Here is a 24,797-nt window from a genome sequence, read left to right as displayed (position 1 = left end):
TTGATTTTTTTGAAAAAGTAAGATAAGAGATCTTTTAGAGCATTCAAATTATCCCAATATAGGCTTAGCCAATTTTGACTTAAATCTCACTTTTGTTAGTTTAACAAACACACACCTGGCTATATATCAGATTCAGTGTTTCTATTCAAATAAAATACTTTTTTTTTTCTCTCCTATATTTATATATATATATATATATATATATATATATATATATATATATATATATATATATATCTACTTCTTTTCCCCTTCAAAGCAATCAACAACTTAATCCACACTTATTATTGAGTGTTATCTTAAAGATACTCCTAAAATAAACTACTCAAATGATCTTTCTAAAAAAAAGAAGGGGATCCATTTGTTTATGTTTTTTTCTTTTCTGCTAAAAGGAATATAAAATTTCTATATAACTCTAAGGTAGTAGGGTTAATTGAGAATACTACAAGCTATGGCCAACATGACTGATTGCCAATACTACTTGGTTTGCTTCCTCCTCTTGTTCCTCACAACTCTTTTTTTTCAATTTATTTTCAACAAGCCTCTCAAGCCTAAAACCCATCCTAAAATCCCTCCAAGCCCACCAACTTTACCAGTTATTGGTCATCTCCACCTCATTGGGCCATCATTTCACAAATCCTTGCAAAAGCTCTCCACCCAATATGGCCCTATTTTCAATCTCCGCCTTGGTTTCGCTCAATTCATTGTGGTTTCATCGGCCTCAGTGAGCACTGAAATATTTAAAACTCATGATCTTTCTTTCGCGGATCACCAAGAGATTGCTTTCTCAGAGAAGACACCGTATGGAAACTCCGGATTTTTCAGTGCACCATATGGTGATTATTGGCGGTTCGTCAAGAAATTGTGCAACACGGAACTTCTTTCAACTGGTCATCTTGAAAGGTCTCGGGCGGTTCGAGAGAAAGAACTTGCACGTTTTTTACAAAACGTTTTTGAGAGTGCCAAGCGGAAAGAGGTTGTTGATTTGGGTGTTGAGCTTATGAAGCTAACAAATAATATGTTGTGTACGATGACGGCAAGCACAAGTTGTTCAGAGAAAGGTGATGAAGCTGAAAGGATTAGAAACATAATGAAAGACATCTTTACGGTTGGTTCAAAGGTATTTTTTGGAAATATTTTGGGACCCTTTGGTATATTGGGTTTCTGGTTGTTTGGAAAGCATGCCATAACAGAACAGTTAAAGATTGATGAGATCTTAGAAGGGATGTTGAAGGAGCATGAGGATCAGATTGGGAAGAAAGACACTCAAGATTTTATTGATATATTATTGAAGGTGTATCGAGATGGCAAGGCTGAGGTCAAAATGACCAGAAGCAATATCAAGGCTTTTTTATCTGTAAGTTTTTTCTTATTTTTATTTTTTCTTTAGGCCTTCAATTAACGGCTGGTTCCCTTTCTTAGTTTATAGAAACAACAAATTGAAAGGTAAAAAAAATTCTATTAGGCCGCGCTTTAATTTACACTGTTTTTTTCAATCCATTAACCTTGGAAATTGTTAAATTGGCCTAAAAAGGAGAAAAAAAAAAAAAAAAAAAAGAAGTTCCAAAACCATGACTCATTGGAGATAACACACACACACACACATAGGCACGTACACACATTTAAGACATCCAATTCACATTCGGCCATTTCAAAGACATTGAAGAAATGAAGAGTTTTACTAGGGACACCAAATTTTACAAAAAAAAAAAAAAAAATTGCACACCACTCATATTTCAGTTTACTTGAAATACACTACAATATAAAAGCTGTGAGAGGGCGTGGACTTTTTTTGTGCAATTTGGGTGTGTGTGTATATATATATGTATATTGTGAGTATAGGTGGCAAATTTTACCAAAATCCATTAACCCAACTATGACCCACCTAATTTGTGTATGTCTTGACCCCTAATTAAACACTTGGGTAAATGGGTCTTAATGGATAAACCCATTAGGTACCCACTAAACCATGTAAAACTTAATACGTTAAAAAGAAAATAAAAGATAAATCCCTAACTTAACCCAGCAACCAAGTGAACCAACCTAGTTGCTAGACATCCTCTGTTCTTTTTTCTCATTGATTTTCTTGGGGCTTCTTTTTCACATTTCCTTAGCTCAATTTCATGAAATTTTTTTGATTACCTCTTGATTCAGTTGGTAAAGAAGAGAAAAACTAGTTCAGAAAATTTTGGTTAAGTTAAGAGATAGAGGATTCTCTAGAAGAAGAGCACATTTTGCTCAACAATTGGTTGATATTTTCCTGTAATTAATTCCTTTTCGAAGCCTTCTCAATCTTTTCAAGAGGTTCTGAATTTTTTTTTTCCTTCTTTTATTTTATTTTGTTATTGACATGTTTTGTTTTAGAGAAAATGTGGTGAGAAAACTGTGAAACTTTGTCAGATCTGAGAAAACATATCAAAATAAAGCCTACTTTAAATTTAACTTAAGTATTTGGGTGATTTTCACTCTTAAATTGGAACTGTGTGTAAGATTGACTTCAAAAAGTGAATTTTTCTTTTGTTTTTTAATCAATTTTCTTAGAAACCCATCAGTGTGTGAAGTTTACTTTTGTTTTCTAAGTTTTATTAGAATGAAATAGTGGATATATCAGTTTTCTCAAAAACAACTGTGGGTATTTTGGAATTTTTTTTTTCTCAGGTTTTTTGGAAACCAAACATTGGTTGAATTTTCCTTTTATTTTTTTATTTTTATTTTTTGAAAACGTATATCAGTTTTCAAAAAAAAAAAAAAAGTAAAAAAACAGTGGGTGTTTAGGTAAAAATTCTTTTTAGTGAAATATATTTTGGTAATTTAGAAGTTTTTGTTATTTGTAAGTAAATATATAAATCTAATAATGAGTTATATGGATGGGTTGAGTCCCGCCCAAATTATAATGGGTTAGGTGGTAATGGATATTTAATTTATATTTATATGGGTCACAAATGGATAAATGGGTGATTAGTACATGGCTTATTTATGACCCAACCCAAAAGTTACCCAACATGCCCAAATATTGCCACGCCTAATTGTGATTGTGTACATCCACAGATAATGAAGGCCAAAAATTGTTAGAGACCCTGTACTTGTTAATCAAACACTTTGCATACCATATAAGTACTTTCCTTTATCACAAACATCCATATCTAGACTTTCCTTATGCCTGCACTTACCTATCTAAAAAGAAAAATATGTTAGAGAACTTCAAGTAGGACTATGCTTCAAAGAAACTGTGACAAGTTTTTCATAGTAATACATGACAAACAGTTTATATAAGTTTAAGTTAACCTCGAGTTCAATATGAATTAAATTAATTGCAAGAAAATATTTTAACAACTTCAAGCATACAAATTAGTGATTTATCTACATTGGGTTCAAATCTTACTATGTTCTCTCATCTACTCAAATGTTGCACTTTTACTAGGATCTTTTTGTTGGAAGTACTGGTACCACGTCGGAGGTCATTCTGTGGACAATAACTGAGCTCATCAACCATCCTTCTGTATTCAACAGGGTTAGAGAGGAGATAAATTCAGTGGTTGGTAGTACTAGACTAGTTGACGAATCAGATGTTGAGAATCTCCCCTACTTGCAAGCAGTTGTAAAAGAAACACTACGACTATATCCACCATTGCCTGTGACAACAAGAAAATGTCGTCAAAATTGCGAAATTGGAGGCTTTGAAATACCCCAAGAAACCGTGGTGTTAATCAATCTGTATGTCATAATGAGAGATCTAGAATTATGGAACAATCCAAATGAGTTCCAACCAGAGAGATTTTTGGTTTCCTCTGAAAAACAAGAAAGTATGAAATATAAACACAATGAAACCTTTTCTTTTCTTCCTTTTGGGGCAGGGAGGAGAGCTTGCCCTGGTTCAAAGTTAGGATTGAGTATGGTACATATGGCAGTTGCAACCATGGTTCAATGTTTCAATTGGGAAGTGGTTGGAGATGGAGGAGAGAATAAGGCTAAGGTTAATACTGAAGTTTCAAAAGGCGCTTTTATTCACAAGGCTCATCCACTTAAATGCCTTCCAATTGTTAAATTCAATCCATTTGATTGTGTGATGTGAGTTCATTTACTTCTAAAGTAGTGCATGTACTTCCTTTCACACAATCTGCTACTTAAAAATAAGTGCAAGCACATGCAGTAAAATAAATGCTTTTTATGTAAGTCTATGATCAATATTGTACTACTGGTTGAAAATAAACCTTGCTTTTATTAGATAAAGTTTATTTGTAAAGGGAAGTTATTTTTTAACAGTTTAATGTGTGTGAAGAACGTATAGAAATGCAACCATGACATACATGTTAAGAACATATAGAACATGTAATTTAATCATATGATTTTTAAAATATGAATTCAATAAAAAGTTATTGAGTGATGTAATATTTATTAGAGTTATATCAAGTGTAACTTGAATCCAATCTATATATATATATATATATATATAGAGAGAGAGAGAGAGAGAGAGAGAGAGAGAGAGAGAGAGTGTGTAATTTAGGTGACCCATGCAGGGTTGCCTTGAAGGCTGGTCTATAAATTGAAGACTAGCACAAAGTGCAAATGCATTAATAGAAAAATGGTGTACTTATATATATAGTCATTTTTCACTTGCTGTAGCATTTTAATACTTAGTAATTAAAATAAATAAATTTGACAATATAAATGTAAAGACATGTGAGTTAATATGGAAGATAACAAGTTTTTTTTTTTAGAAGAAGAAGATAAGTCAACAACTAATTCAGCCTTTTCCTTATGTCTTTTTGATATCTAATAATAACAACGTGGTAAAAGTCAAGAAAAACCTCATTTTGTGTGCTCATTAAAACCTTTAAAAATGTTAGGATCATATTCTTATGTAGTTAGCATATTCTGTGACAAAACACACTTTACTTATTGTTAGGTTTTAAAAGTTTAGAACAATTGGCAAATCGTGAGCACAAACTTGTCTAAATGTGTTCAAGTTGATATAGGTCAAGATTGAAGAACATACAAACTGTAGAAAGAAGAATTCAAAATCTACCTAGTTCAACCGATTGAGAAAAAGACTCGAGAATTTTAAGTTTGACCCATTAGCCCAAACCTGTTCGTTTAAAGCCCAAAACGTGATCTGCTTGCTACACTATTTAAAGGACATTATAAGCTAACCTTAGTTTGGTTTTTGGAGAGAGAAGAGTGCATCTTGTGCCTCCAATTGTAGATTTAGGGTTTTTGTACCCAAAGCTCTCTCATAACTTTTACCAGTAATATTCCTTAAAGAAACTCAAGATTTGGTGTCGTAGAAGTTGCTGCCATCACTAGTCATCAAAGGTGCTAGAGATCTAAAACCTTCAAGGTTGGTCTTGGAGTCACAAAATGAAGAGTTTGTATTGTAAAACCTTTGAGTGGAGTCTCAAAGTCATAAGCGTGGGAGCTTGTGCTTCAGCAAGTCCATGAGAGAAGAGTTTGTGGATTTGGAGTTGCACGTGGTCGTGTGAGTAAGCTACTACTGAAGGTAGCAATAGATTTATGGTTAAATCTATTGTAAAAACTTCAATTTTCTATTGGTGAATTTGTTTACCTTGAGGATAACTAGGTCAAATCCTTCCTTGGTTTTTACCTTGAGACAGTTTATTTCATTGTTTTCCTGGGTGATCATATCATTGTGTTTTTTATTTTTTTGCGTTACATGATATGATATTTTACTATTTAACCTAGATCTCATAATTAATCTAAATAACTACTTGGCTAATTCACTAGGGTTAAGCAATCTGTTTTAAGGGGTCTAAACAAACAAACATTTGTATTTGGGTAGATCTTAAGTAGATTCAAGAATATCATAAAGTACTTTAAAGAAGTTTTCAAGTGGTAGTATTAAAGACATAAAGACATGAATACTATACAAAGAAACAAGTGGTAAAAGCTGAAAACAGGTATCTCGACACTTGACTCGATACACCTATCTATTGAGAATTAATGAGGCATGACACCTCTTAATACCTCTCGATCTATTGAGCATAGTAGATCTTGAATTCTCAAATTTGATATTCGGCCCAAGATGACTTGGCTTTTCTAGGGTTTCGTTATCTAACCTAGTAGATGATTTTACTATTGTCATTAAACATAAAGACTCACACAGAGAATCTACGTACTTCCTATGAAGTTACTGACTCTTATGCACCTTAGGGTTTTGTAATTAAGTTGACTTCAATTTTACAAGTGTGTGAAGAAATTTACATCCAACAATAAACTTCAAGTTGCTAGGAGTGAGACATGGATTGGAGATTCGTGTAAAGGAGTTAGTCACAGATTGAAAATTTAAGCAATTGAAGAAGTCTCTACAAGATCAAGTCTAATTGGAAATTAACGCAAGGGTTCAATTGTAGATTAGTATTTTGAGATAGTCAGGATAGTGGTAAGATTTTTTATATATACTTATAACTACTTGTTCTTGATTAGTGGATTCTTGGAAGTGATGACCTAAACTTCACCTAGTGTGGTTATTGCATTGTGAAGGTTTTCCCTATTAGTCAACAAATCACTATGTCAAATTTAATTTATGCTGCACTCTCTATTAGATTTGTGATTTGTTTGTGCATTCATGTTATTTGCATAAAATTTGAATAATTAATCAATTTAGTAATTAAATTAATTAACTGGGGTCAATCTATAGCCCAACCAAAAAGTTTTATTGATTAATTAAGGAGAAGGTAGAATGAGATTAGAAAATAAGAAAACACACAAAAATGTGACTTACTAGTAGGGTTATAAATGAACTAAGCTATTCCTAAACAACTCGGGCTTGATTTGATAAAAAGCTCGTTCATGTTTTTTTGTTTATAAACAAGCCAAGCTTAAACTTTCGTTTTAGGCTTGTTTAATAAATGAGCCAAACTCGAGTAAAAAATATTGTTCATGAACAAGCTTGTGAACACCAAGACTCGATACAAAAGTAACAAAATAAGTTGAGCGTAGGCTTATTTATGAGTTTGGTAATAAAATTGATATGAGCTTGACAAGTAAACTCATATCCTTCTAACATTTTAATTAATTATAAGTTGAGACCATTCATCCAAACCAAATAGGTTAGATAATAAACTTGATATAGACTTGATAATATACTTGTGTTGGATCTCAAGCTCAAAAACATGATATTGAGCTTAAGTTTGGCTTGATATAGAGCTCGAGCTTGGCTTAGTTTGACTAATGGCCCCAACATATCCCCGATCCATACCTTTTCAAGAATCTCAAAGGCCTCCTTTACTAACTCTCTAATCCTCACAGCTTCATCACTTTCATCTGAACATCTCATGCTCATCATCATCATGCACGTAATATTGTTTGTAAGTTTCATTAGCTCAGCACACATATCAACAACCTGTTTTTTCTTAGCACATTCAAACACTACGTAGAAACAATGCAATTTCTTCTTGTCGTACACCATGTGACTCTTCAATCTTTTGGATTGAGAGAAGTTCGGTCATCCAAAGTTTTCTGACGAATCGCTAATAATCAACATAGGGTGCCATGAAAAATCCATAGTTTCCGTATGGTAATTTATCAACGAAAGTGAAATGCGGCCGATATGCAAAAGCGAGGTCATTGGTTTTAAATATTTTGGTGGCCATGGAAGATGTTGAAACAAGAAGGCACCTGGAAGCACCAATGCAGAGATATAGGAGAGGGCCATATTTGGTCGAGAGGTTGTGCAAGGATTTGTACAAGGATGGACCAAGAAGGTGAAGATGACCAATGATTGGGAGAGATGGTGGGCTTGGAGGGAGGTTGAGAGGGTTCTTTCTGGTGAGGGGTTTCTTGAATAAGGACTTGACTAGGAGAGTCAAGAAGAACCAAAGGACCAAGCACATGGCATAGTATTGGTTATTAGTAATGATAATATGTTTCTCAGTTTATTGCTATACAAGTAACATGTGTATAATTGAATAGAGTTTACTGCTAAATCAGTTTGGAAAATATCTTCTCCCACCCGTTACGTGTCAACTCAATTGAGTATCGATATTGACTTTTAGTCATATAACTTATTTAATAATCGTAGGTTCCAATTAACTTGACTCGTAAAATCTTTTATAGTTAAATAAGAGATTTGAGATTCAATTACTGCTTACACTAAAAATTAAATTGATGTTTTGTTTTAATGATAAAGAGTAAAATTACAAAAGCGGATGACATAAATTAACTCTATAAAAAAAAATTTATTTAATAGTAATATAACTTGTTTAAATGATTTAATGAATCATATTATTTAATATACCTAAATCCGGAGAAATAATTAGCTTTATCCCCACTCTATCAAAAACATTAGCTTTATCCCCACTATATACCTTGAAATGGTTGACTTACGTATCTTCCAAATGAATTTATGTAAGCTGGGTTGATACCTGGACACTAATTATATGCACGTTTCAAAAGCTTCTTGTAATTGTATACTTAAATAGTTTGGTGGAAAGCCTCCAAAATTAAATTTCACTAAATGATAAAAGAACTTTATTATTCAATGTCTAATCGTACAAATATGTCTTTACAAAACAAAGATAAAATGGAATAAAAAATCGATCCTAATAAGCTACAATATTGAATAGCTATTATAAGAGTTACCCTCTTGGGCTCTTTGGATATATGGTGATGAGCTAGTTTTCTCAACAAAATTATTCTTATTTGCCCAAAAAAAAAAAAAAACTATATAAGAGTTATACAGAAGCTAAGAGAAAAATCATGTACAAAACATTTTCATAACAAATTTTAATTGACGGATTGTTACTAATGGGCAAAAAATTAATTTTAGTGGTTGATTTAAACTACCAATTACAACTTATTTCCTAAAATTTGTTATGTAAATATTGTAAACGTAACACTTCGATCATTGTACACATGGAAATTCCTAGCTCACTTCTAGCTGACTTAAGAATTAATTAATTCCTAGCACTTCACCTTACCTCCAAAATAATTTAAGAATTAATTGAGACGCTTACATACTCCAAATTAGCACTAGTTAGCCCACTAACGAGAAGTGGTCTAGGACTATATAGTTATTATTAATATGATATGTGGTATGGATATGTACGAGAAAACAATGTATTTACTCAAAAAAAAAGAAAAGAAAAAAAGAAAGCAATGTATTTACTCCGTACCATATTTTTGGTTCAAACTATTGAAGTCCTTTGTAATGATATATTAGTTTGAGGTAAAAAATAAGTTGGGCTTCTAAAATTGTAATGATTGGCCCATCCAAATAATTTAAGCCCAACATCACTGTTGGTTTGTTTGTTTTTTTTTTTTTTTTTTTTTCGTTTGAAATCTTGCAATGTAGGGTCAATCCGCCCCCACATCCCTCTGTTGGTTTCTTGAGTAGATTAATATAGACCCACTCAAATAAAATATATCCTTTTACTATGTTACAATCACAAACTATTTTACAATATTTTTACAATTTGTTGTTGTGGCTAACTTCTTACTGGTTTTCATTTGGATCTACTAATAATATCACTTTTTTATTTACTAATAATCATTTACTATATCTGCAATTTGACAAAATTTTAGTAAAAAAGTTTGTAACTCTAACGATTTCTTTTACCAAAACCTATAATAATTGCCTAGCCATGTTGTGTGATTTCTTTTTATATTTTATAAATATACGAGAGTACTGCGTTGTGTTCTTTGTCTATTCAATTGTTAAAGTGTTGTGTGCATAGTAAAGTGTTGTTAGTGTTGTAGCTAAATTTGATATTTGCCCTCCACTACAAAAAACGCGCTTTTAGGCCGCGTTTTTTAGTCGCGTTTTTGTAAAACACAGCTACAGACAGGGGTTTTGAACTGCGTTTTACAAAAACACAGCTCCAGGAAACACCTATTGCCGCGTTTACAAAACGCGGCTATAGACCCGCACTGAAGCCGCGTTGGTTAGTGCTGAGGCTGCGTTTGGCAGGTATAATTTCGGCCGTGTTTTCAGAAACGCGGCTACAGGGATTTCTTTATTTATTTTTTAATTGAATTCTGGAGCCGCGTTTAAAAAACGTAGCTCCAGACTAGCAGAAGCTCCGTTTCATTAAACGCAGCTCCTAAAGGTTGAAGCCGCGTTTGATTAAATGCAGCTCCAGACATGTTGAAGCTGCGTTTAATCAAACGCAGCTTCAACATGTCTGGAGCTGCGTTTAATCAAACGCGGCTTCAACCTTTAGTATAAATAAATAAATAAAAAAATTCCCCTAAATCATTCCTAAATTTATTCGCAAGAAAACCCTAAATCAGAAACCCCTCCTCCATCGACTCCTTCTTGCTGTCTCTCACTCACCTGCCCAAACCCCTCCTCCACTCCCGTGACCGCACGATCAAGCTCTGGAACACCCTCGGAGAATGCAAGTTCACTATCTCTGACCAAGAGGCGCACCAGGACTGGGTCTCGTGCACCAAATCTGCCCCAACACTCTCCAACCCACCATCGTTTCGCCCAATGGGTCGCTTTGTGCCAGTGGTGGGAAAGATGGGGTGATCCTTTTGTGGGATTTGGCTGAGGGGAAGAAGCTGTACTCGGTTGACTTGGGTGCCATTATTGAGGAGAGCAAGAGCAGAGCACGGAGCAGAGCATTAAGATCTGGGATTTGGAGAGTAAGAGCATTGTTGAGGATTTGAAGAAGGTATAATTTTGGTAAGAGCAATTGTTTTTGAATTTATATTGTGTGTTTATGTTGATTTCAGTTATTCATTAATCAATTGAAGTGAAATTTTTTAAACTTTTTTAATGTTATGATTATGAACACGGAAAAGAATCTAAACACAACATATATGTTCTTAATTTGTTTCTTGCTTGGATTGTGATTATAATTTTAAACTCTGACAAAGCGTTTACAAAATTTTATGATAATCCCTAATGATTATCACTCGTTGCTGGTGTTATGTATGGTCTTACAAGCATGTATTTTGCTGGTGTTATGGTTCGTTTAATTCTTGTTGCCTCTCCTGCTGTAGGTCTTATTAGTGCCATTGCTGTTTCTGCAACTATAAAGAATTTCACTCTCGTAGCAAGGGCCAGGAATAACAATAAGGTTACCACTATTCTTCTAAATACTTGTTTAAGCTTTTTGTTTTGGTTATAGAAAGTAGTAGTGCATTTATCTCACATGTGCTCTTCTAAGTGGTTTGTTGTTAGTCAAATTCCTATTGCATTGCATCTGTTGTGAATGACCTTTCAAATCATTGTCCATGGTGTGGATGAAACATGGTTACATGCTTGGGGCTTTTTTTTGTTTGTTTGTTGGGTGTGTTATCATTAGTTAAAACAAGTATGATCAAAGGTGTATGTGGCTATGTGCTGTTGAGCCTTAGCTCAACTGGTAAGTATTTCATATGCACCAGCTATAAATATACTGATTTTAGATTCTAGTTACTTGTCAAGCCGCCAAATGCATCAAGCTGCCCCTGAATCTATCATTAATCTAACAAAAGATATGATTTTAAAAAGCCTATACTAAATTTAGTTAAAAACTGGACGAATATCTCAATCTTATTATCAAAACTCTTGTTTTGATTATACATTGATTAATCATATTCAGGTGTATCTTTATTAAAGTATGATGGGGTGACATCCTATCAGTCTTGATAAAGCACCATCCATCTTTACCTATATTACTTAAATTTTGTAGCAATTTAAGATATTCAATAAGTTGCAAAGCTTCTTATAGAAAAAATAACAAAGTGAAATATAATGACTTAATCAAGTCATTTGAATCACTAATTTGAACAAAGTTTAGAAAAGGCCTATATATATTATTTATAAACTTATTTGAGCAGTAGTCTTGATGTACAAATTAATAATCCTACACAGATCTATTTAGATGGGTAAATTCCCATCATAGTTTATCCCTTATTAAATTTATACCTGCAAAAAGAAAATCCAAATACTTGCTAGTCAACCAGGAGGTTCCTCCTATCCAATAATGTGTTAAATTCATGGCTCGCCTCAAGTTTAAAATAACTATGTTATTTGCTTATTGCGTCATGGGGGGTTTAGCTTAGCACAATAGGGAGAAAAGTTGATGTTGTTCTTTTATTGCTTCAATTAGGTAACTGAGTATTACGTTTAGTGGTTTAGTGGGCCTGTTAATTGATTAAAACTTAATTTTGTAGTGCTGAATGATGAATGATCTTCAATATAGTAATGTTGATTTGAGCTTAATTAGTTCAGATAGCCATCATTAAAAAAAACTTGGATGATTTGAATCCATAGGAATTAATGTTCCTTTGTAATTACGCGTGGTAGTAACTGAAACCCACTTTACTTAATTTGATTACTTAAATTTATTCCATTTTAGCCAAATCAACGTATATATAATTATGACATACAACTCCTTTTAAAAAGGGCATGCAGTGAGATATTAATGTTTAATATGATATGATAAGTGCATATTTAATGATGGATTTGCCAGAGCGCCCCGGACGTGTACGCGGGGTAGGTTTTGGAATCACCCCATCAGGAAGAAGTGCCACCAACAATTCACTGTTTACCTCAAGTCCATCGTCGTCAAGTAGGACAACGCAAAGGATTTCAGGGTTGGAGACAAGTCATGAAGAGCTTAGAGAGCAACTAACTCAATCAGAGGCGAGGCATAGGGAGGACTTGGCTCAATCTGAGGCGAGGCGTAGGGAGGACCTGGCTCAATCTGAGGCGAGGCATAGGGAAGAACTATCTCAATCTGAGGCAAGGCACAAAGAACAACTGGACGAATTGAGGAATTCAATGAGAGAGATGTTCGACAGATTTAACTCACTTGGCCCAGTGATCCGTGATTTAAATGTATCTCAGGTAGCAAACAAATGTTATTTAACGAAACTCAACTCTTTACAATGCATTGTTATGTGATATTAATACAATGCCTTTAATATATATGTAGAGTGGCAATGCTTGATGGGATCGAATGATGGGAATGCAATTGTGTATCCGAAGGTAAAACAAAATTTCTTAGTATATATTTCTCTAAAAACAGTATATATATACATATGTACATACTATGGTATGATGGATAAAGTAGGAACCTCAACACTCAGTATAGTAGGAAAGAAAACTTTATGCTCGTGAATATGTTATAAAATATTATAAGTTGATTCAGGATGCATTTGGAAGGTTTTGGGTGTTTGATATAGTGACTACTCTAGAGTATTGCATTCTTATTTGGCACCTGAAACATGAAGAAAACACTTGCTTGGCATATGCACATCTCCATGACTAGACACATGGAAAATATGGCCTGTAAAGCATCAAAAACAATAGCTCTCGTTATCAATCTGATCCATGTATTGCTGAACTTGATTGGATTGAAAGTTTTGAGTAGATTTTGTTATTCTCTCTATGTTTTAATGAAGGGTAAATTTCCTATACAACTTACTACACTACTCTTGTTAACAAATAGTTGAACTACAGCTAGCCTTCCTCTCATGTTACTAAGTTGATGAAAACAACATAAATGATATGGGGCAAAGATTGATTCGTAGTGCTATATTTTCGTTGTATTGTAGTTTTAATCAAAATGAGTTCTTCCTATTTCTAAATAATTTGTTTCCCTTTCCATTTTGTCATTTCAAAAGCGAAATCACTTTACTTTAACTCAATAATGTCAAATTATGTCTCTCTCCGTCATAACATTGTTCTGCCAAATTGCTCCATGATCATGCCTTTTGATACAAATGTTTGAATTTGAACTAATGTTTACAGTATTAAGTATTGCAAGCAAACATTTGGCAAGTTTAACTTGACAAAGAATAATTTGTGCAGTTTTGCCATGAAGTGGATAAGAAAGCGTATGTCAAAATGGAGCCAGATGCCACTGAGGATACTCTTGAGGCCTCACAACATGTTGTCTATCTTTTGTTGTAAACTTTTTTGGGAATAGATGCAGCTACAAACGTTTCTATATATATTTTTGTTAATAGTCGGTTTGGCTATTTGTGATGTTGTTGGCTGTGGCTTTTTGTGATGTTGGGAACTGGTTTATTTTGGTAATTTTTGTGTTGTCCACTTGTTTATGGAACTTGTGTTGGGAAGTTGTGATAGCAGGGAACTTGTGTTGTATTGTGATAGCAAGGAACTTGTTTCTTTTCATAAGTTGTATTGTGTTGGAAACTTGTGATAGCAAGGAACTTGTGTTGTGTTGTGATATACAGCAGGGAACTTGTGTTGTGTTGGCAACTTTTGTGATAAGTTGTGTTGGAAACTTGTGTATGGAGGAAACTTGTTTATTTTGATAAGTTGTGTCCATGATTTGGAAACTTGTGATAAGTTGTGTTGGAAACTTGTGATAAGTTTTTTTTGAAACTTGTGATAGCAGGGAACTTGTGTTGTGTTGTGATATACATCAAGGAGCTTGTTTATTTTGATAAGCTGAGTTGGAAACTTGTGATAAGTTGTGTCATGACCATGATTTGGAAACTTGTGTTGGAAATTTGTGTTGGCAGATCATGATAGCAGGGATAAATCAATGAAATTGTGATAACAGGGAAAAGAAAGAAAAAAAAAGGGAAGAGGAAAAAAAAAAAAGAAGAGAAGTTATAACCGCGTTTTTTATAAACGCGGCTATAGTTCTAAGCTGACAGAGGGCTATAGCCGTGTTTTTTATAAACGCGGCTATAGTTCCTAGCTTGTCCGCTCACAGAGGGCTATAGCCGCGTTTTTAAAAAACGCGGCTATAGCCCTAAGCCTTTTACCGCGTTAATGAGCGCGGCTCAAGCAGGTCTACAGCCGCGTTTTTCAAAAACGCGGCTATAGACTGAGACCTATAGCCGCGTTTTTCTGAAACGCGGCTATAGACCCGAAGCCTATAGCCGTGGTTCAAAAACACAGCTTCAGGCTTGGGCTTTAGCCGCGGTTAAAAAAACGCGGCTACAGACCCACAGGGTCTGTTGCTGCGCCGTTTAGGCGTGGGTTGTAAACGCGGCCATAGAAAACGCAGCTATAGGTTATAGCCGCGTTTTCGGGGTCTATAGCCGCATTTTTTAAACGCGGCTATAGACCCCGTTTTTTGTAGTGCTCACAGAATGTTGAATATTGTAGGTGATTTTTGTTACCATGAATCCAAAGAGGGACGATGTTTAAAATCATCCTAGACTCTACTATAATAGATGGCACTTTTAGGACCTCACACACATGAAGAGAGTCCAGTCTCATCACCATTATAAGTGCTTGCCAAAATGCCCGAGAGAAATTTGAAATTGGTTAAGTTATTTTCTTTTATAAGTTCTGATCTGTGCATTTTTTTTAAGATCGATGAGGGCCGTGAGTTCCTAGGTATAACCTATCAAAAATTAAGTCAATTTCTAGGCATCAATTTTGATCCTCTACTCGAATTTTGTTTGTTTAATAATTTAAAATAAAAATATTAATAATCAAGTAAATACTTTAGTAAATATATTTTTCATTCTAATAAATTTAATAAATTTAAAGAGAAAATTAGATTTCTTTTGTTGTACACTAATTAACGGCTAGTTATTTAGTATATTAAAACAGAAAATATTGACTTAATTAGTTTGGAGTATGTAAGCCTGTTAATTAATTCTTAAATTATTTTGGTCAAAGTTGCATAGGTTGAATAAATGAAATACTATCGTCTCTAAATACCACCCCCCCCCCCTCAAAATAAATCTTAAATTATTAGGGGAAATAAACCAAAATTAAGGGTTTGGAATATATTAGGGGAAATAAATCTTAAATTATTAGGGGAAATAAACTAAAAAAAAGTAGACATAACTAAAAGTAAAAAAAAAAGTCAATGACCTTATTGGTCTATCTAATAGCACCTCCCTTTGTACTTAGTATCTTGGGGTGAGTAATGTCTCTAGTTCAAGACCTGGCTGGGGTCGATTTAGAGATTTCTAACCAAGAAAATAAAAATAAAAAAGAAGAAGAAATTAGAGGCAGTATTCAGTATATAATTTATTGACTAATTATTTCAGGTAGTTTGAGAAATAGTTTTTGAAATGACCCCAAAAATACAGACTTAGACATGTATAAGCAACTATATATAGGGACGGAGTCAAGACTTGAAATTAGGAGGGGTGGCTTTGCTGTTTAGCCGTTAAAGGGATTTTTTTTTGTGTGCGCGTGTGTGTGTGTTTGTCTATTACTAGATAAAGACAAAATTATTTTTTTAAATTTTTTTTAAAGTGCTGGATTGTTTGTTTGGGTGAAATTGGTTTCTTGGGATTAATTTTTTTTAGCTTTACTATTAGTAATTTTTATTGTTGGGCTAATTTTGGGCTTGAATATTTTATTTTAGATTTTAATCTATAAACAACTTAATGTGAAATTAATGTAGTGAGTAGTTATTGACAAATAAAAAAGTTATATAAGTAGGAGCTCAAAAGTGAACCAAAAAGAATTTTCTACCTTAATAATTTATAAAACTTTTGTAAAAAAGATTGTGACTATAAAATTACTCTTAAAGGAATCAATTAAATTATTCAAGAAAGCAAAAGTATAATTTTATAGAACAAAAATTGCTAAAATTAATACTATATATATACTAATATTTTTAAGAAAATAATGGGGGGCGGGGCGGGGGGATTGGACCCCCAAAGCCATTGAATGGCTTCGTCCTGACTATATATTGTTCAAAATGCATAGTTTTAACTTAACTTTTCTTGTATTTTCATATTATATACAAAGGATCTATGTAGATATGTCTTAGCAACCTATATATTTTCCAAGATGCAAGGTTTCAACCAAACTTTTATTTTCATATTTCACTATTTTTTTCTTGAGAAGAACAACTAGTCTTTCACACTTAGTACTGGGGTGGTTCATCTCCAAAAGTTTTAGTAAAATTCTTTTCCGGTTTATGGCATGCCACATTTTATGAGAGTCACTGCTCGTGTGGTTTGCATTCAACTGCAGGCTATCTGTTCCTTTCAGATATATTTTTTTCTTTAATTAAACATAAATTATAATAATAATTATAAATATTTATTAGGATTGTATTTATATATGAAAGTATATACTCTACCATTTAGAGAAAATATGTCTTAGTAAGATTCTATTGAAAGGTTTAAATATAAAATAAAAGGCTAATATAAAATTTAAATTTATTATAACAATTATGCTTTTATTTATTTATTATGTAATATTTTTAACTGACTGTATAGGAGGATTAGCTGAATTATATATAACTCTAACGTTGATAGAGAATACTAGAAGCTATGGCCAACATGCCTGATAGCCAATACTACCAGGCGTGCTCCCTCCTCTTGTTCCTCTCAACTATTTTGTTTTACTATATTTTCAACAAGCATAAAACCCATCCCAAACTCCCTCCAAGCCCACCAAGTTTACCAGTTATTGGTCATCTCCACCTTGTTTGGCCATCATTATACAAATCTTTGCAAAACCTCTCCACCCAATATAGCCTTATTTTCAATTTCCGCCTTGGTTTCTCTCAGTGCATTGTGGTTACATCAGCCTCAGTGGGCACTGAAATATTTAAAACTCATGATCTTTCTTTCGCAGAACAATCAAGGATAGGTTTCTCGGAGAAAACTCCGTATGGAGGCTCTGGATTTTTCGGTGCCCCATATGGTGATTATTGGCGGTTCATCAAGAAATTGTGCTTGACGGCTCGAGATAAAGAACTTGCACGTTTTTCGCAAAATGTTCTCGAGAGTGCTAAGCGGAAAGAGTTTGTTGATTTGGGTGTTGAGCTTATGAAGCTAACAAATAATATGCTGTGTAAGATGGCGGCAAGCACAAGTTGTTCAGAGAAAGGTGATGAAGCTGAAAGGATTAGAGAGATGATGAAAGACATCTCTAGTGTTGGTTCAAAGACATTTTTTGGAAATATGTTGGGACGCTTTGGTTTTTTGGCTTTCTGGTTGTTTGGAAAGCAAGTCATAAGTATAGAACTAAGGATTGATGAGCTCTTGGAAAGGATGTTGAAGGAGCATGAAGATCAGATTGGGAAGAAAGACACTCAAGATTTTATGGATATATTATTGAAGGTGTATCAAGATGACAAGGCTGAGGTCAAAATGACTAGAATCAATCTCAAGGCTTTATTAACTGTAAGTGTTTTTTTTCTTTTTGCTTCCTGCTTTAGGCCTTCAATTAATTATCGGCTGGTTTCCTTTCTTGGCTTATAGAAACAACAAACATTGAAAGTCCAGATAGGTATGAAAAAATTTTATTTATTTTATTATTTATTTTATTATTACTTTTTTTTTCATTCATTGTCTTGATCAATTACCATCAATATAATACATCTCTTTATATACTTAAAAAAAAAAAAAAAATTTCTTGTGTGGACTTCAACTTCCCATTAATGAGTGAATTCCAACGCACAAAATTTTAACTTGAAGGCAAAGAGGAATATAATTTGAACTACTATTTTAAAAACAGACTGGACCGGTCTGCTTAACCTCTTCAATCGAGAATCAGACACCAATTTGGTCTGCAAAATCTCCCAAAACCAATATAAAACTGGTCAAAACTAGGAACCAAAACTAAAACCAATTCTTTGACTATACCGGTGTTAAAACCATGATTTGAACTTTTGGTCACTTATTTTAATATACACCATGATATATTATCACTTACCCTGATAAATTATCAATTTGATCAATGTTATAAATACTGGTTTCTAAAAAAAATGTTATAAATATTTCTCCCTATTTTGGATTAGCCAAGTGAATTCAATATTTCGGTATTGTGCTGGTGTATCATATCTATCTATCAATCTAATCATCAATAGAGATAGATAGATACAAAAAAGGAGGTTTTATCCTCATAGTTTAAGAGTGGCTACAAACTAAACTTTACATTTTCAAAACTTTCAATTAAATCCTACATTTTAAAACGGTTTTGTTAACAGGTGCAGGCCAGCACCTGTTAATGAACCAGCCCCGGGTCCCACCTGCTGCATAGGAAATTGTCAAAAAATTAAATTTCAGCTTTGGTTTGTGTAAATGTGTACTTTGGTTGTTTCAGAAATTATAGAACAAAAATGCTCCTTTAACACATCTTTAACATATTTTCCTCCATTTTACTTTTTATTTTCCACTCAATTTTACTTTATCAATATTTTACTCTTCATCTTCTTTTACTTTACTAATATCAAACTCACTTTCATTCACTTTACCATTATCAAACCCACTTAAAAAATAAAAATAAAAATAAAAATAAAAAGAGATGAAGAAAAGTTCAAATGTTCAATGAATGATTAAACAATTATTTTGCAAGGTATAATAATTTTATTCTATGAAATTCATATTTATTTTAAATATATTTGAATATGAGGTTTTTTTTTTTCATTTATACTAAAATATGATGTGGATTGTTTTAATTTTGTTTTAATGCAGCGCACATAGATTACAATTTTCCTATGCTCATAGAGACGCACAGAAAAATTATGATGTTTTAGTAGATACATACTGATGGCAAGTAAAATATGTGGTGGTCAATATTTTTATTTTTGTTGTGAACCAAAGCCTAATAAGCTGGCTTCAAAGAGACATTCAAAATCATTTATGAATTTCTGTTAAAGTTGCCACCACTGACTTATCTATTAATGCTTTAATTGAGTGCAGCTTTATTTACATCATGTTTTTCATTTCATTTATCCTAATGTGGATTGTTTTAATTTTGTTTTAATGTAGCACAAATGGATGACAATTTAGTTGCAAGTGAGACTCATCAACTTGTTCCATTGAATTACTTTGATTTAAATGAACTACCTAAAGAAGGTATTATTATTTTTTATTTTATTTGTAATCCATATTTTATTTAACGTATAATATGATATTGATTTTTTTTTAATTCTTGTTTTAATATAGCACAAATTGATGACATTGCATGCATGTGGTTATTAATCACATGTTCCCAGGGATGGAGCTAGATATGGAGTTTGGGGGATAGCTTTATCATTGGTTATCTACAGCAATTCTGGGATGCCTGCGTCTGCTATTGTGTAAGGACAAAATTATTTTAGTTTTACTATTTGTAATTTTTGTAGTTAAGGTAATTTTTTGGGCTTGTATATTAAGTAAGATTTTAGATTTATAATTTTTTTTTAAATGAGAAAAATGCTAGAACTACAATTTTTTTTTAGAAATTATTGATGTAGTGAGTCATTATTGGTAAGTAAAAGAAAAATGTGTAAGTAGTGAGACAGGTGTGAACCAATATGAATTTTCTTCCTTAACAATTTGTAAAAATATTGTAAAAAAGTTTGTAACTGTGCATTACTCTTAAAAGAATTAATAATATTGTTAAGGGGGGAAAAGTAAACTTTTATAGAATAAAATTGTTAAAATTAAAAAAAATTTGTAACTATAGCATTACACTAGTATTTAAAAAAAGAAAAGTCCACTTACTCTCACAGCTTTTGTATTGTAGTGTATTTCAAGTAAAATTAGATGTGAGAGTGGTGTGCAATTTTTTGTGTAAGACTTGGTGTCCTTAGTAAAATTCTTTCTTCAATGTCTGTCAAATGCTCTCTCTCTCTCTCTCTCTCTCTCTCTCTCTCTCTCTCTCTCTCTCTCTATATATATATATATATATATATATATATATATATATATATATATATAGCATTCTGCACACCATACAAGTACTTTGCTTTATCACAAACATCCTTGTCAAGACTTTTCTTATGCTCACACTTACCTATCTAAAGGCAAAATATGTTGGAGAACTTTAAATGGAACTATGCTTCAATGAAACTGTGACAAGTTTTTCATGGTAATACATGACAAATGGTTTATATAAGCTTCTGTTAACCTTGAGTCCGTTATGAATTAAATTAATTGCAAGAAAATTTTTGATAAGTTCAAGCATGCAAATGAGTGATTTATCTGCAATAGGTTCAACTCTTATTATGTATCTCTCATCTGCTTACATGTTGCACTTTTACTGGGATCTTTTTGTTGGAAGTACTGGTACCTCATCGAAGGTCATTCTGTATTCAACAAGGTTAGAGAGGAAATAAATTTGATCTATGGTAGTACTAGACTAGTCAAGGAATCAGATGTTGAGAATCTCTCCTACTTGCAAGCAGTTGTAAAAGAAACACTACGACTATATCCACCATTGCCTATGACAACAAGAAAAAGCCGTCAAAGTTGCAAACTAGGAGGCTTTGAAATACCCCATGAAACCATGGTGTTAATCAATCTATATGCCACAAATAGATATCCAGATTTATGGAACAATCCAAATGAGTTCCAGCCAGAGAGGTTTTTGGTTTCCTCAGAAAAACAAGAAAGTATGAAATATAAACAAGATGAAACTTTTAGTTTTCTTTCTTTTGGAGCAGGGAGGAGAGCTTGCCCTGGTTCAAAGTTAGGGTTGAGTAGCACAAATAGCAGTTGCAACCATGGTTCAATGTTTCGATTGGAAAGTGGTTGGAGATGGAGAAGCGGCTAAGGCTAGGGTTAATACTGAAGTTAAAAAAGGCGCTTTTATTCATATGGCTCATCCACTTAAATGCCTTCCGGCTGTTAAGTTCAATACATTTGATTGTGTGATGTGAGATTGTTTACTTCTAAAATAATGCATTACGCATGTATTTCATTTTACACTAGCTATTTGCTACTTGTACAAGCACTGAAGCACATGCAATAATATATATGTTTTTTTTTAATGTAATTCTCTGATCAATATTGTACTACTGGTGGAAAATAAACTTTGTTTTTATTCCATATAGTTTATGGAATATTACAATACTTAGATATTTTTTAGTTGGATGAGAATTTTGACAAATCAATATTTGAATTATATTATTTTTGAATATTTTCCATGCTAGGCAAAATTTTATGGCAATCAAATTTCAATAGCCTTTTCATCAATTATTTGTTTAAATTATATTTTATGTAGTTAAAAATAATACATAAAAGATGAGTTAATTGATCGAATGATAAATAATATTTGATTAGCATGCATGTTAAAATCATATAGAACATGAAATATTTAACAATGAGTTTTCTAGAATATAAATTCAAGATCAGTAGAAATGTGTTCATAAAAAAATGATGCACTTATATATATATAGTCATTTACCTCTAACAAGTTGCAAGAAGTGAGATAGGAGTTGTTGCTATGAGTAGAATTTATTTGTATATATACTTGGTTTCCTATGATTAATCCTTTGCTTATAAAAGAGAAATATTTCATCCACAATATTTTCATAATAATTATAAAACAAATCCTGGTTGGCAAATTATTAATGGTTATTACCTATGCTCCTACAGTCCCCCAAAACACGTTAGCACCGTTCTGCTTGTGACATGGCTAATACAATCTCTCTGTCTCTCTCTTGTCTCTCTGTTCATTTTCTTCATTGAAAGGACTTTCCATATCACAAGTGAAGAAATCACAGTGCTTTCCGGCGAGTCAAGATTAATTGCTTGTTACTAGTCACTATGATAGCATGGGTGGGGAGCGTACTAACGGACCTAACTTTAATTGGCCTCAATCTGTCTTTTTTCTTTTTGTTTACGGAAACCCATTGGGTATCATTTTGTTTCCATTTGATGACTGGTTTTTATTGTTAAGTAATGCTATGGTTAAAAATTATGATAGAATAAAAGTTGAATTGAATTAAAAGTATAGATGCTTATGTCAATGGCAACGTAGTGGGATCCATTAATTAACGCAATAGTTTGCTAATAATGGACTTCGACTTTTTCCTTATGCAGCATGTCATATGAGGATAGGAAATAGAGAGTCCAGCCAACCAAGTTGTTTATGAACCGCGGTCAAGCTCACTTCGTGAAAAAATATTTGTTTTTGTTTGTTTTGTTTAATAAACAAGTCAAATTCAAGTTCATCTCTAAACTCAATTATTAAACAAGCCAAACTTAAATATAATGTGAAGAAGTTCACAAACATGAGGGATCAAATTAATTATATAATGCTATATTTTTATATAAATAGTTTTCTAAAAATATATTTATATAGACTAGAAATTGAGTTGTATAAGTTTCTAAATTAATTTATATAATATAAAATTATTATTTGTAATTTATTCAAAAAGTAAAATATCCATTTGTAGTAAAAATTGATTTGTGAAAGGATAAAAAATTTTAGTCAAAGTTTTAATATATATATATATATATATATATATATATATATATATATATATATATATAAATTTTAAGCTAACCAAGTTGCTCGTGAACAACCTCGAGCTTGATATACAGGTAAATGAACCAAGTTTGAAAATGTAATCTTGTTAGTGATAAGCTCAAGCTCAGGTCATATTCAAAATAAAATTAAATGATCAAACTTGAACTTTTAATACTTAGATCGAGTCATTTACAGCCCTAATTAACGGAGCCCACTACGTTGTCATTGAAACAGACTTGTTTTTTTACGGGACATCTAAATGCTATTTTAGTTACATAACTTATTAAGTTATATAACTATTTTACATAATTCAACTATTTAGAAATCCATGCAATATAGAATAAACTTCAACAAAATATGAATTTTTTTATTTTTAAATATATATTTTAATAATTATCGTAAAATTAGTAAACATCTATGATTGTATTTGCCATTTGAGGAAAATATTACATAATTAATAAGATTCTAATAAAGGGTTTAAATATAAAATAAGAACTAAAATTAATTAAGAATATATTATAATAATGATTTTTTAATGCAATATCCTTATCTAATTGTATGGAATGAGGTGGTGGTGGTGGTGGTGGTGGTGTTTGGTTGGTTTGGTGTTTTAGTGATGGGTGGTTGGTTCGTTGGTGGCTGGTGTTTTAGTGTGAGTTTGCTTATTATAGAGAAAGACAAAGAAATAGGAAAAGAGAGACCAATATATATATATATATATATATATTAATATGTGAATGCTCTATGAATGATACTACAAATTACTATATAATGAGTTAAAGGCATGGGCAGCATTTCATTAAGTCCAGGGGGTTATCCTGACCTAGCCCAAACAAAATTTTTATATATAAATTTTTTTCTTAATTTTTAATTATGACCCCCTAAAATAAAATTTTGAATACCCTAATCCAAAATTTGTTTGAACCCAATTGAAACAAACATGAAGCTTGAATATGATCTTCATAATTTTACTTTCACAATATTTTTACAATAATATGTGATAAGTTGTAACTGCTTTTTATCTAGACCCATAATTGACAATTTTTTTTTCTCTACTTTTAACAATTGTTCACCTAGATTTTGTTGTGGAATTTTTTTGAAAGTATCGTGTCAGTTCCAAAAATTTTTCTCATTCATTTAAAAAAAATATTAATATTCTCTTCAAGGTTCTAGCATACTTTACAATTGACAGTAGAATGAAAATGTTTTTCCTTGTACTTTTCTTCTTCATTAACAAAAAAATTACATCACTGTTACAACCAACAAATCTATATCTATATCTATAATTTTTTCCTTAATCTCTGTATCTCGCTTTCTCCCTTCTATTTTTTCTTAGTTTTTCTTTCTATCTCCAATTCCAAGAGAGTGATTATGTCTATGTGTATGGTTAAGGAGTCATTCACTTCAAAAGAAAAAACTTATATCAATTACTTTTTTTTTTTTCTTAGTTTCACATTTACTCCTAGTCCAACTCCTAAGTGTGTTACTAGTCTTCTCCTTCTTTATCATATATTTTTATATAATTGATATTACATAGAAATATAATAAGTTATTATTAATTTGACAAAAATGTATGATTAGTAATTAAATTATATTAGTTTATGCATTCAATAGTTGTTATCTTACCTATTTTATAATGTTTTTAGACTATCTTATAATATAGTTGTATTGTATAATAAATTGAACTTAGAATATTATT

The 24,797-nt window shown here is 32.2% G+C and overlaps 1 protein-coding gene and 1 pseudogene across 1 annotated transcript; both read left to right on the top strand.

Annotated features, from left to right (window-relative positions):
* Positions 1 to 451: 451 nt before the first annotated feature.
* On the top strand, positions 452 to 4,244 carry LOC142617731 (cytochrome P450 705A22-like). The gene is made up of 2 exons (XM_075790685.1): positions 452 to 1,357; positions 3,422 to 4,244. Exons 1-2 carry the CDS (start codon positions 452 to 454, stop codon positions 4,070 to 4,072), a joined length of 1,557 nt encoding a protein of 518 aa, XP_075646800.1. The 3' UTR covers positions 4,073 to 4,244.
* A 12,937-nt stretch (positions 4,245 to 17,181) lies between these two features.
* Positions 17,182 to 21,503, top strand: LOC142615137 (cytochrome P450 705A22-like; annotated as a pseudogene).
* The last annotated feature ends 3,294 nt before the right edge of the window (positions 21,504 to 24,797 follow it).

This window comes from Castanea sativa, chromosome 11 (assembly GCF_040712315.1).
Source record: "Castanea sativa cultivar Marrone di Chiusa Pesio chromosome 11, ASM4071231v1".
NCBI classification, from domain to species: Eukaryota; Viridiplantae; Streptophyta; class Magnoliopsida; order Fagales; family Fagaceae; genus Castanea; species Castanea sativa.
Note: the sequence above shows the minus strand (reverse complement) of the source record. Positions and strands in the feature narration are given on the sequence as shown.